This window comes from Phoxinus phoxinus, assembly GCF_949152265.1.
Source record: "Phoxinus phoxinus genome assembly, chromosome: 1".
NCBI classification, from domain to species: domain Eukaryota; kingdom Metazoa; phylum Chordata; class Actinopteri; order Cypriniformes; family Leuciscidae; genus Phoxinus; species Phoxinus phoxinus.
In genome coordinates this window covers 27098722-27112946 of record NC_136876.1, presented here as the reverse complement: position 1 = coordinate 27112946, position 14225 = coordinate 27098722, and the positions used below count along the sequence as shown (strand labels likewise).

The 14225-nt window shown below is 39.4% G+C and overlaps 1 protein-coding gene across 1 annotated transcript in view; it reads right to left on the bottom strand.

Annotated features, from left to right (window-relative positions):
- Positions 1-14225, bottom strand: part of mybpc2a (myosin binding protein Ca) — a 37503-nt gene that overhangs the window by 1782 nt on the left and 21496 nt on the right. The window contains exons 9-30 of the mRNA XM_079630040.1: positions 14068-14151; positions 12662-12810; positions 12467-12584; positions 12072-12120; positions 11447-11503; positions 9368-9540; positions 9032-9164; positions 8767-8891; positions 8219-8324; positions 6371-6531; positions 6090-6255; positions 5771-5877; positions 5666-5695; positions 5428-5570; positions 4884-5043; positions 4664-4768; positions 3802-3990; positions 3558-3692; positions 3238-3405; positions 2732-2820; positions 2426-2621; positions 611-750 (exon numbers count right to left, since the gene is read on the bottom strand). Of these exons, the coding sequence (XP_079486166.1) occupies positions 611-750; positions 2426-2621; positions 2732-2820; positions 3238-3405; positions 3558-3692; positions 3802-3990; positions 4664-4768; positions 4884-5043; positions 5428-5570; positions 5666-5695; positions 5771-5877; positions 6090-6255; positions 6371-6531; positions 8219-8324; positions 8767-8891; positions 9032-9164; positions 9368-9540; positions 11447-11503; positions 12072-12120; positions 12467-12584; positions 12662-12810; positions 14068-14151 (2783 nt within the window). The remainder of the gene's footprint in view (positions 1-610; positions 751-2425; positions 2622-2731; positions 2821-3237; positions 3406-3557; positions 3693-3801; positions 3991-4663; positions 4769-4883; positions 5044-5427; positions 5571-5665; positions 5696-5770; positions 5878-6089; positions 6256-6370; positions 6532-8218; positions 8325-8766; positions 8892-9031; positions 9165-9367; positions 9541-11446; positions 11504-12071; positions 12121-12466; positions 12585-12661; positions 12811-14067; positions 14152-14225) is intronic.

The window sequence follows — 14225 nt, the reverse complement described above, 5'->3', positions numbered from 1 at the left end:
AAACACATAATATTTAACTTTTTTTTTTGCAAGATATTGCCCCGGTTTCAAGACAAGGCCTAGTCCCAGACTAAAATGCATGTTTGAGGTGTTTTAACTGAAAGCAACTTGCACTGATATATCTTAAAATATGTCAGTGCAATTGTTTTATCTCAAGATGCACACCAGTTATGTTTTTTTTTTTCTAAGGCCCATTTATAAAAGCTACTTAAAAATCCTAATTGAACTAAAACCTATCCCTGGCTTAATATAAGCCCTGTCTATGAAACCAGGCCATTGGCTATTCATTTTTTATCCATGCTCTAGGCTACCTACAACCACTCAGGTGTGTTTATTTATTGATTTGAAACTTTTAACAGCCAAAAATATTTGTTGCAGGCTGGTCAAGTTCTTTTACACCAGACTCTATAAGCTCATTAAACCATTTCCTCATGGTGCTCACGCTTTGTGTAGATGGAGCAGAACACGGTCATCTCTAAAACTGTTGGAAATACAAAATGTCACTGCATGCAATAGCATTACGATTTAGGGGCCTAATCAAACCTGCTAATTAGAAAGGAGTGTCCACATATATTTGGCCAAAACTTTCCTGTTGCTGGTCCAGGTTTACCTTGGTTTTCATGTCTGCCTTTTGAATGGTATAGCCAGTGATCTCCGCGTTCCCATTGTCTTTTGGAGGCTTCCATTCTAAAGCAGCATTGAATCCCCAAACATCCGTTACAGTGACAGCCATCGGTGGCCCAGGCTTGTCTGAGTATGGGAATGAAAAGAAAAAAATGACCGTAGGTATTACTGTAGAGCTTGACACCGATACACTGTCCTAATTTTAACCATGAGACTAATTAATGTATGCTAATTGGAGAAGAAACTACAAGTGAGTGAGCAGAGGAATGATACAAATGAAAGAGGGATACAATTAAATGGGGAAGAGGGTGAAAACATGAGCGTGAGGTAGAGATAGTGAGATCAAGCTAAAAAAAAAAGATTGAGAGCGGGAGAGTTCGAGTTTGCGGCTGGGAGCGGTTGGCAGTAATCCTGGCTGGGATGCTGGCAGCAAACTGTGACTAAATGGCTGTCTGGCTCATCTGAAGGGTTTTTGCACTCTCATTAGCTTACCTCCCAGCGGGAACACCGAGTGAGTGTCCCCTAATCCTATCCTAATCCCGTTCAACACCAGGAATAATCCAAACAAAACCCTGCAGAATAATCCCTGCAACCGAACTGACCTATGACATCCTCAATTTTGATGAAAGTGTAAGTGTTTAATATGAAACCTTTCTGGCAGTTTAAGAGTTAGAAATTCAGCGTCACTTTGGAAAGTGATCCTCAAACAGTTTCCATGGGTTAACAAAATGAACCTGACTCACACTTCACTTCGTAGGGAAATTAACTTTCTGAACAGTGCAGTTTAATCCTTTAATTTTATGTCATCGCTGTATTTGTGGCCAACTATGATGTTGATGTAAGTGATCTACAAATGAATTTGCAACATCTGCAACACCCTAAATAGTCAAGTAACCTATTTATATAGTGCTTTATACAATACAGATTGCTTGCTTTATAGCAGCTTCACAGTGATAAACAAGTTTAATAGAGTTAAAAAAAAAACAGTATAAAACCATTTTAAATTTTGGGGTAAAGGAGCTATACTATAGATTATACAGTCGTTATTCAGCTCGAGTTCAATGTTGATTCAATTCAGTTCAATAACAGTGTCAATGTTGCAAAATTCGTCAATTATGAAACAAAGACGATTTAGCGAGCAGTTCTGCAAGAGTCAAAGGTATCATAAACCAGCTCAATTCAGTTTTATTCTCACCTGATAGTGTCAATGCAGTCAAATCGACAATATAACTGAATATTAAGTGCCTTAAGCAAGCAAAAGGTGACGGTGGCAATGAACCCAAACTCCATTAAGGTGTCAGCAATGGACAAAAATCCTTGGGAGAAACCAGTACAACTTATGGCTCACCCAGATTTCTTTCTCATCTATTTTTGTATCTAAACTGTTGGCAATGTAAAATACTCTGTCTTTAAATTCACCTTTATGTCACCTTTAAACCATCACCACTACTGCTATATACATTGTGGCAGATGTCTTAGCCATCGCATCACATCTCATGCTGTTTTTTGAGCATCGTGCCAAGAGCATTGCATCTTCATGACGGCATGTCAAGTTGAAAAAACTCAGAGAGAAGGCCTTGTGGGTATCAGTCAACATAGCTTTGGGAAGCTTGAGATCATATCCCGATCCTACTCCACTTTCCCATCTCCTGCTGCTTTTCCAGTTCTTCCTCATGTGCTCTTATCAACTCAACTCAAAATTAATATTCATGACTTTCAATTAAGACCAATTATTCAGGCAACCCACAACTCTCTAACTCTTGAATTTAATTAACACATTAACCACTTTGTTGGCACTAACCGACAATCTGGATTGCAATGGTGGCTTTCTCCTCCATGTTCTCAATCTGCACGGACAGGGTGTACTGGCCGGAGTGCTCTCTGACCGCCTGCCTGATAAACAGGATGGTGTCGACACCACTTGTGCGGATATTCACCAGCCCTGTGTCAAGAGGTCCGTCATCCTTGAACCAGGTCACCGTTGGACGTGGTTTGCCCTGTTAAAATGGTCTAAGTTAATAATTTGAACTGTTGTAAAGACCAGCATCTGAATAGAAAAGTAGCACTACACAAGTACAGAGCAGAACAATGTACATGCATGACTGACCTGGAAGGGAATGACAAGGTTGACCTTCTCCCCCACTCGTTTGATGAACTTAGTCCTAAGTTGCCGAGGGAGGCGGATTTTAGGACGCTCTGAGAGAGGAGATTGAGAGGGGGAAAGACGTGCTGAAAATGACAACACACACTGTGGGGTGTTTATATACTTCATGTTCAGTGTGTTGTGTCTGTGTTAAATCTGTATTTGAGTAGTTCAAGGGATAGTTCACCCAAAACGTAATATTCTGTCATCACTTACTCAAGAAGATCTTTTGAAAAATGTTTTTTTTTTGGCCACACGATGAGTCCAATGATCCAATGTTGTTTTGAGCAAAATGTAGCTCTATTTTTTTTAGAAAGAAATGAACTGTATATTTTAAATGCATATATTTAGTTAATTTTCTCAATTTTCAGGAATTTGACATGAACTAAAGACTTTCATTGAGCAATCTAGAGATACTCATGAGAGTGTGTTGTATGTTGTTTGTTTATGTATGTACGTGAGAGTCTCACCAACAATCTCCCGAATGGTGACAGCTTGCGCCAACACAGCTGGAGGGCTACGGCCAGCGATGTTCACAGCTGTCACCCTGAACAGCATCTTCTCTCCAACAGGCAGCCCTCTGACCCTGTAACTATTCTTCTCAACAGGGGTCTCGTTTGCCTGCACCCACTCAGTGGCTGTGAGTTCCACCAGGGGCAAAGTAAGCGAAAAACCAGCAAGATATGTAAACATGTCAAAAAATGATCAAAAAAGATTACTTCACTGTGATGGTTTGAAACTGAGATGGCACTCTATGTCAGCTCTATAGCAAAGTTGCGTTGTGCCTCACCTCCCTCAATGCAATATTCAATGATGTACCCGTCAATGCCACCAGCTCCAATCCTCTCAGGGGGAAGCCACTTTAAAGCACAGGTACCATCTGTAACGTCGTCCACTATCAGTCGTGTTGGTTCACTAGTTGGAGCTATGAAGGAGTAGGAAAACAAAGAGAATGAATGCTGATTGAAATACGTTTGTTGAGAAAGCAGTACAATAAATTCAAAGTTGCAGCAGACAGTCCGATGAGAACTAACCAATGGGCATGAAAGGTTTGGAGTTGGCGCTGGGCTGGGAGACGCCAATGCCATTAACCGCAAACACCCTCATCTCATATAGCACACCCTCAATCATCTTCTTAGCCTCATATGTTGTGGACTCGTGAATGTCAAAGTTCAGCTTTGTCCATCTGGAAGAGCCCTTTTTCTTCCTCTCCATTAGGTAACCTGGAAGTACAACTAAAGTAGTAAGTGGTATCCTACACATGTGAGAAGATTCATAACGTACTTAAATATTTTTAATAAGCAAGACTGACAACATAGTCAAAATATTACAAATATATAGTATTGGTTGGGATGCATCATATAATGGCCACCATATCAGCGTTGGCCGATATACGTTCATTTAACTAATTAATTGAATATGATCGTTTTAGGCCCGATAAGAAAATTTGGCCGATATCGATAATTGGCTGGCTTAAAGCCGATAGATAATGTATTATTTTTTCAGCTGAGACACATCAGATGTGCACAGTTTGCCATAATGGTTTTGAATAGCTTGAAATATGATTGGAATCACTTCAAAAAGGAAAATACAGTTAAGTGCAACATTTGCAGCACAAGTCTGTCATATAGGTTACATAAAATTATAATGAGAACATTATAATTGTGTGCTTGGGACATGGCTTTTAATGTTGAGACTTTTGTTTTTGTAATCAGGCTCTCAAAAATTAATAAAAATTTGGATTTAGATTTATCAGGCAATATATATCTATATCGGCAGTTATCGGCTTTCAAATATAAAGAATTGTCGGTATCGGGCAAAATTGTCATATCAGTGCATCCCTAAATATTGGATGTCAAGTTCGAAAGAAACATAAATGGTAAGGACCAATTTTACCTTTCACTGGAACTCCACCATCAAATTTGGGTGGATCCCACTGGATTGCAGCAGTGTCCTCACCCACTCCAGAGCATTTCACATTCTCAGGTGGATCAGGCACATCTGAACACCGCACAGAATAAATACAGGGATGAAGAGCCGTATGAAACAGATGGGACATAGCAGATAATGAGGACAGAAAGAAGAAGTTGCAGATGGTTAACATGTAAGAACTCACCAACTATCTTAACCATGATATCAGCCTTGTCCTCTCCTGCTGGGTTGATTACAGTGATATGATAAAGGCCTTCATCGGCTCTCTCTGCCCCTTCAATCACAAAGCAGCTTAGGTTCTTCCTGGTCTCCACTCTCACACGGCCTTCAGCCTCAGAGATCTCCTGCATCATACAAACGTCATGTTTTCAGGCATGTGTAATATATTAGAGATGTTACATTTCAAAGTTGATTTCCATATCCTATGTGATGTAAGAAAATGAGAGAGAATGTGTTCCCGCTGGAAAGATCAGCCTGGATTTTGCTGGTCTATTTGAGTGAATGGGGTCATCCAGCATGGTCCTAATTGGATAAACTGGTTGACTATGGACGTCTTGATAGTTAAGGTAGGCTGGTAGAGACTCATTTCGAAAAACATGCTGGTGACCAGCACTGCTCGTCTTTTCAGCAGGTTTTTAATCACTAAATCTGATATGAAAACAAGCCCATATGTGTTCTTGGCGTTGCTTATGATGAGAGAATGTGACAGTTTGCCAGCAAGCTCTCACAGTATCTCCTTTTTTCCAGCAGACAGTGGGAGGGGGCTCCCCTGAAATGTCAACATCAAACCGGAGCTTGTTTCCTGCAACGACGATAATGGTGTTTTTGTTGGCCGTGCTGCCAGTAGTGTCCAGGTGGATTTTGGGTGGTTCTAGATGATAATAGAAAGTATTTTAAATAACATACCAAAATTGTCACCTTACAAAACATTAATGTTATATTTGTTGATGTAGGTAAGACATTTACCTTGACGAGGAACATAATCAATCTTGATCTCTGGGAACAAAAATATAGATCTAGGTCAACGTTGAAATTTAAAGTCTGATTTAAAAAAAAAAATCTGATTATTACCCAAAAAGTTGAGTTTGGCTGAAAGGGAAAGAGCGTATCCATCTGGTACGAAGGTGTAATCTCCTGCATCCTCAGGCTTCACCTCATCTATCAACAGCTTGTGAGTCCTGAGATATCAGGATCAAAAATATTACCACGACATAAGAAGTGTATGCCACATTATTTCCCCCCGAAAAAGCAATGATGGAGCAAAATGGACATTTCGATGACTAATCTGTTTTAGTGTCCTAACATAAAACAATATTAGTGAGGTCAGGGACAAGGTGAGCTAGCTTATGCATTAATCGATAAGGGTGACTGTAAGTGGACCGATATATACCTGCCGATGTGTGTCATTTTGATGCGGTCACTGGGAATGACCTCCACCCCATCCTTGAACCACTTGCCAGTCACTTTTTCATCAGACACTTCACACTTGAAGACAGCCTGGTCTGCAGCCTTCACTGTCAGATCAGCTATACTCTGCAAAACCTCCAGTTCCTTCTCTATAATAGAGAAAAAGGGGCCATGAGGCAATTAATACTAAAAATAAATACTGAAATATCAGCCAAACGGGGGAAGGGCTGAGAAGGGAGAGTTTTACTCTTTCAAAATAAGTACCTTCCACATCCAGCTCTCCCTTGGACTCCCCTCCGCTAGTGAACACATAGTATGTTCCTATGTCCTCTGTGGTCGCCTCATTGATGATGAGGCAGTGCTTTGTTCCATCTTTCTTAAAACGATACTTTCCATCTCGGCTCAGTTCCACGCCATCCTTCATCCTGAGAGAGATGAAGAGAGACAGAGGAAGAGCAAGACAGAGAGAGGCCAAGATGGAAATAATGTTCATAAGGAGAAACTGAGGAAGGCAATCTATGCCAAGATGACTGAAGATAAAATGGGATAGATTGGGATGAGTACAAAGGGAACATGGATGGACAAAATGGGATATGACAGAAAGATGTACAGCAAGAGAAAATAAACTTTGTCCAGGCCTTTGGATAGAGTAGAAGACAGTAGTGATAAGAGGATCAATCTCAAAATATACTAATGATACTCATATTGTATCGAGAGGATTGATCCTACTAGGGCTTTTATCATTTATTTAGCATGAGAAATTAAACTTCAAAGGGGTGGTAAAATGCCATTTTCACAAGATGTAAAATAAATCTCTGATGTCCCCAGAGTGTGTGTGTGTGTGTGTGAAGTTTTAGCACAAAATACCTTACAGATATCTTTATAAAGCATGTTAAAGTTGTCACTTTTTGAGGGTTTGCAAAAACGCACCGTTTTGTGTCTGGCCCTTTAAACGCAAATGAGCCGCTGCAGAGGGCAGGGTTTCAAGAGCTCGCGTGTGTTAGCAGCTGCGATTACCTCACGCAGACACACTAAAATGACAGAAACTGTTCTGCCTTTAATGTTAAAACGGAGTCAGACAAAGATGGAGAGACTCAAGAAGAAGTGACAACATGTAGAATGCAACAGGACGTCTCTGAATGGTTAGTTGATGAATTTATGTTGCCGGAGTTAACTATCTTCAATTAGCATATTCTGTCATGGTAATCTATAAATCGCTCGTATAGGACCTGTTGTGAGATGCACACAGAGTGACTTTCTATTGCATGTGAAAAGATGGATGCTAAAGTTTGAGCTGACTCACAAATGTGCTCGATTACAACAACTTTTCCTCTTCTCAACATGGACTGCGTGTTCCCGGGGGCGGGTTAATGTACATTTTAGGGTTGGTGATGATCACTAACCAGGGAGGAATGTCGTGTAGTCCCTACCAGCCGTTTGTTGTAGTCCTTTTCTTTAAAAGCAAATATCTTCCTTTGCTTTGAACTTTGAGGGTCGTAACTTTGCATATGCTCAAACAGCAACATTACACACTAACTAAAGTTAGAAAGTGAAATCATACTTTACCACCCCTTTAAAGTGGAGAAATTAATGTACTGAAGAGTATAAGACTGGAAACCTTCCATCTGCTTGTCTGAACACAAGCAGAAATGTTGAAAAGCACAAGCAGTCACAGACAGCGCTCAGCCACATTGCTCATTTAAACAGAGGTAATGACAGAGAAAAATGCATCATCTAAAACTAAACGTGCCATTTATTATAGGCTAATAGGTTTTTGTGGGGTTTGACACGACTATAATCATTGTTAAATTATTCATTGTGTTCTATAATTGTTGGTAATAAAATAATAATAATAAAATAAAAAAACAGTCAGATAATTTGATGTTTAGTCCTATTTAATGTTAATAATTGCTTGTTAATACTAAATTGCTATAATTAGCGATATTGACCTTGATAGTACAGGAATTAATTTAGCCAGCTAGTAATTTATTGAGCATTTCAATTTGTGCAGCTGGCCATGGTTTATTTGTAGGCCTGTTGACTGAACAAAATAAGATGGTCACCATCACCGATTGACCAGGTCAGTGTCACCAGTTTGGTCCAGCATCTCACCATTTGACATTGGCTGCTTCTTCAGACACTTCAACCTCAAACTCCACCTTGTCCCCAACCACCACATGGATGTCATCCAACATCTTAGTGATGGTGACAGGGGGTTCTGGTCATATAAACACAAATAAGTGGTTAATATTTTCTAACACACAGTAAAACAAAAACACTTTTACAGCAGAATTATTATGAACCACATTACAGTTCTGTATCTGTATATTCTGTACAAGATAACAACAGGGGCAGATGGTCACTACAATCTATGAAGAAATAAAACTTATATAAAAATGATGCCTTACATGAAGTAAAATAGACAGAAGCAGAGACGTTGCTCAAAACAAATGGCTCAGTAAAAAAGGTAAGGACTGACAGAACAGACAAGAGTTTTAAAATAATCAATAGGGCAGATGGCTACCACTCAAGGACAGACAGGACACAGGACGGCGACAGATAAGAAGACAGAACAAACGAGACAGCTGAATTTACAAAGGGGGGGTGTGCTAATGATCCCAGTGATGATGATGAAGATGATGATGATAATGACAGTGTACCTTGGACAAAGACCTCAGTGAAACTCTTCTCCTCTCCAACCACACATTCATACGCGGCATCATCAGCGAGGGTGCACTTGTTAATAGTGAGCTTACGGATACCACCCACACTCTCAAAGACATATCTAACAGGGAGAGAAATTCAACACAAACCTCATGTAAGCATCAACCTTCCCATCATGCCCTCCTTCGACATTGTCTTTTCCCCATCCTTACAAAATACAAAATAGTATTTTTTTAAACACACAAACACACTGGATCATACTTGGCTGAAGGTTTGATCTCCTGTCCATTTTTCAGCCATTTGACTTGAGCGTTGGGGTCAGACAGCTCAACACTAAGCAGTATTCTCTTTCCTTTTTCCACAGAGTAAGCAGGTTCCATCTTCTTTAGGAAAGCTGAAACAGAAATAGCACTTACATATACAACCAATTCCAAAACTTTTTTCCTTGGTTTGTCAACAAAATTATATATTAGGGTTAGACTTGAACCCAGGGACCTTCATATGTGTGTGTGTATGTATGTATGTGTGTGTGTGTGTGTGTGTGTGTGTGTGTGTGTGTGAAGAACTATGTCTGTGTGCATCCATCGCGTGTCTCACCATCACTCTTTTTGGGCTCAACCTTCCTCATCTTCTTAAGTCTTTTGAGCATGCCCCTGAGATCAGTGATGCCGTATTCAAAGGCGATCTTCTCAAAGTCACATGGTTTGGCATCTTTCAGGATCTCCCAGACATCCACATCCACCTCAGGCTCCTCCTTTTGCTTCCTCTCTCTGAGGTACATAGGAATCAAAAATATGGTTAATCTTCATATTTGGTTGAGATTTTACTGTTTTTATATTTTGAGTCCTAGTGACCCCAGTGATGCTGTGTTTCCTTCAAATTATATTAATAAGTCTCTGTGACCTACTCAAAACCCAGTATGCAGTTGAAGCTGTTTTGTTGTATCTTGAAATATGCTTAAATATTTACATTACATTTGACTTATTCAATGTAAGCAATGTAAAGAAAGACCTTTAATACAAGCAGAAATTTTGTTAATAATCTGTTCTCATAAGATTAGGAATATTATTTCTCATTGCAAATCAGGTTTATTGGCAAAATTTACAGACTTTCAGCTGTTTGCAATGAACAAATCAAACAATAGTAATTGAAACAGCTCAACACAACAAATGTTTCTGGTTTCCCCAAATTCAAATGCAACTTTTAATGATTTCTGCAGTTTCAAAATTATTCAACCCATTCATGGCAAGCATCTTTAGTACTTAGAACACCCTTTTGCTTTTATGACCTGCTGAAAATGAGATGTATAACCAGACACCAGCTTCTGGCCGCGTTTCTGAGGAATCTTAGCCTCCAGTTCAGGTTTACCTGCTGCAACCACCTTCTTAAAAATCCCACCAGAGATTTTATATGGGGTTCAAGTCAGGTGACTGTGATGGCCACTGTAGAAACTTCCAGGACTCATTCTTCAACCACACCTTGGTGGAATGTGAGGCATGCTTGGGATCATTGTCCTGTTGGAATATCTAAGCTTTAGCTTCCTCACTGACAGCATGACGTTTTCTCCTATTTCCTGATACTTCAATGAATTTATCTTGCCTTCCACACGCTGCAGGTTTCCAGTGTCAGAGGATGCAGAGCAGCTCCAGATCATCACCGAGCACCACTATGCTGAACTGTAGACAAGAGGGTTTTTTTTCAGCATATGCTTCATTCTTCTTCCTCCAGACATACCACTGAATCATTAATATTAATAAAACATTAATACCGCTTGAAAAGTTCCAGTTTGATTTCATCACTCCACAGAACAGAATCCCAAAACTTCTGTGGCTTATTTATATGATTTTGAGCACTTTTCTTGTGCTTTTCTGGAATGGAAACCTCATGCGTTTAGTACGTGTCTTACTGTGCAGCTGAAACCAGTGCCTGTTGCCACCAAGTCTTGCTGCAGGTCTTGTGCAGTCACTCAGGGGATTTTCTGAACCCGTCTTCTTTGAAAACGGGTTGCAGCCGTTGATAGCATACTTCTTCTGCCCCGTCCAGGTAGTGTAACCACTGTTCCTTTATGTTTGAATGAGCAAACTAAGCTTCCAACGGTGTCTCTAGGAACATTTAGTGCCTTCGCTATCTTTTTGTATCCTGTTCCTTGTTTGTTAAGGGCGATGATATCTTCTCTTAACGTTTTTGACTATTCTTTTAACTTAGCCATATTTCTAGCATGAAGTCAAACGTGACACTCAACAAACCTAGTCAGTTCAGATATTAGATGTGTTCTAGCTCAAGCACACCTGGTGCAAATAATGAAGCTCTTGATTAGTTGCATCAGGAATGCTTGAGACAACACCTGTTTTGCAGATTTGTGCTGTTGTGAGGGATTCTTTTCAGGGGGTTGAATCATTTTGAGACTGCAGAAGTCATTAAAAGTTGCATTTTCAGTTGAATTTGGAATAACCACATAACATTTGTTGTGTTGAGCTATTTCAATTACTTTATATGTTCTCTTACGACCTCAGACAGAACATAATGGTCAAAGTTAAAATCTAAATCAGATTTCAACAGTGAATAAATGACACCATGCATCATGATGGTTAAAGTGAAAATTAATAACTTAATCTGCACATAAAGTAAACAGATTAAGATGAAAAAAACATATAGGGTCTAGAACATCGTACAAACCTTTTTTTGAGTAAAGCACTGAAGTCCAGATCACCAGCATCCTCTCCTGCATCTCCCCTAGAGATGAACAAGATGCATACTGCATATCTTAACCAACATTTACATTTATGAATTTGGCAGACAGTTTTTATCCAAAACTACTTGCATTGCACTCAAGGCTTACATTTTATCAATTGATCCCTGGGAGTCGAACCTATGACCTTGGTATTGCTAGCACCATGCTCAAATAGTAGATCAAGAAGTCTGGCTCAGGCCTAGGGCTAAACCTTTACCTCCCGGAGCTGGGACCTGGAACCAAACTCTCAGACATGAGGTAAAACACCTCTTAATCCATCTGTGAGATTATTACTGCTCTTATTACTGTTCAGAAGAGCAGCTTCTGGCAACAGACTGCTCCCTCAATCATATGCAGGAGCATATTATATTGCATGTATTAACATAAGGTGCATAAACCACTATATCTGTGTGTATACTTACAGCAATATCTAAACATAAATTGACACTGACAATATGAACAACAATTCCTCCGAACAAATATATGATAACTGTACATTGAAACAATGTGAAATCAAGACATCTACACGTTACTAATGAGTAAGAGACACATGCATACAAACAAACTTACGATCGTTTGAATGCCTCCAAAATGTTTGTTTGCTTTGTCTCTTCAGCAGCTGAAGGAGGAGATGAAATTCATGATGATGATTAAAAACCGTGTTTGATTTGCTCCACAATCTGATTACTGTCAAAGCCAATAAATGTGTAGTGGTGATTTACTAAGTGCTGCAAAACTAACAGGAGAGGATCTAATCAGCTAAATACCTACTGAATAATGAATCAGCCGTTTAGGCTTGACGTAAAGTCTGCTCACACACACCAGGTGTGTATAAACTGAATTTATTCATCTGAAAAAAGCATTATATGCTTTATAAATGTCCTATGATATACATGAGGATCTCCAACTCTCATTCCCTAGAGGTACTAGACAAATTCAGTGAAAACTGCAATATCCAATCCTACCGTCAACGGTGATTTCAAACGTGCAGCTGTCACACTTGTCTTTAGATGTGACCTCACAACGGTAACCTCCAGCATCCCCATCCACAGCCTTAACAATGGTCATCTCATAGGTGTAGATCTGGTATCAAAAAAATGTAAATGGTAACTCTGTGCTCTAGTCAACAAATCTCAAATAAAACACAGTCCCTCACACACTTTAGTGTTCCTATCGTAGGTTTCTTTGAACTGTAGGTGTTTTCCAGCCTTGCTGCCAAGATCCAGCCATTTCCCCTTCAGCCACTTCATAGCTGGCTTCCTAAGCAACTGAGAGGAGTCCACCTTAGCCACAAATGTGACATTTTTCCCTGTTACCAATAAAATGAAGACATGAGTAACATTGCTGAACTAAATTATTCATTATTTATTATGAAATTATACATTAGTCATTATTATATTCCTCTATATATACAGTATGTATATAGTATATATGGTGTATGTGGACCATTTATGTTAATATATTAAGCAATATCACACAAGAAAGAGTGCCACTGTTCTGAATATTCCTCATTTCAGCAAGATCGCATGTGATATTGTTTGTATATGACAGCTCAGTAATTAAGTAGTTAATAGTCTAAGTTACATTTTACACAATATTTACACAATATTGCCAGTTACCTTTGTGTATTTTTGCTCCATCAACAGAAATAGTTCCATAAGAACTAAAAGCTGATCAACTGTTAGCCATCACTGAGCAACACATAGTAGTAGCATTTTTTTTCCCAGAAGGAATGTTTATGAACGAATCGGTTGAGTGAATGATTACCTGATTTACCTGGACTGTGCCCTGCCTAACTCAACCCGAGCTGCTGAGTCTTTAGCCATTTTCAAGAAACTGCTGAAGGTGCATTTCTTTTGGCAACACTTTGCCCATTAATACTAACACTTACTATTCTATATCTTTTTAAAAAAACAAAAAAAAACTTGCTACGTGTACTGTACTAACTGGGACAGCACATCACAGCACTTGCATATTGCTGCCCTATTGTTAGTTTGATTGCTTCTATTGCTCTCATTTGTAAGTCGCTTTGGATTTTTTCGGCTCATGTTATTATGAAAATATCTGTGCATTGAATGTTCATGTAAGATGAGAAAATTATAACAGCCTTCTGTCTGTACTGTCTTGACTTTGCTCTCTATCATCAATTTCGCTTATTCTCGTGCACTCGTTCTCTGAACAGCCAATCAGAGTTCTCTCTCTCTCTCACACACACACAAGATGGCGATTCAACATGCTGAAACGGCCCAAAAAACCCAGATGGTGTCCGACTAGACTAGAGCCAACGTGCGGAACACACCGAAAGACCTAAGCCGACCGATGCTCAAAAACGGGCTGACATTGTTTGACGGCTGACCGTCGGCTTGGTGTGTCCCGGCCTTAAAAAAATATTTTTTTAAACAAATAAAATGAGTGAATGATTCAATGACACATTACCTACTGGCGTTACTATTTAACCTGCAGAACAATTGACAATTTAAAAAAAAAAAAATAGCACTAATTTTAAATTTAAATTACATACACAGCAGAGTGAATTCACCAGTGCAGATGTGGTTCAGAATCTCACCTTTATTGACAGTGACACTCTGAGGCTTCTCCACAAACAGGCCACTTATCTCAGATGTCTGATGCTCTTCTCCTGGGACATGTTCTACCGGCAGAGTCAGAGAAACAATGTAAACTGATATGAACTGCTGAAAGCTCACATTAATGGACACTAAGACT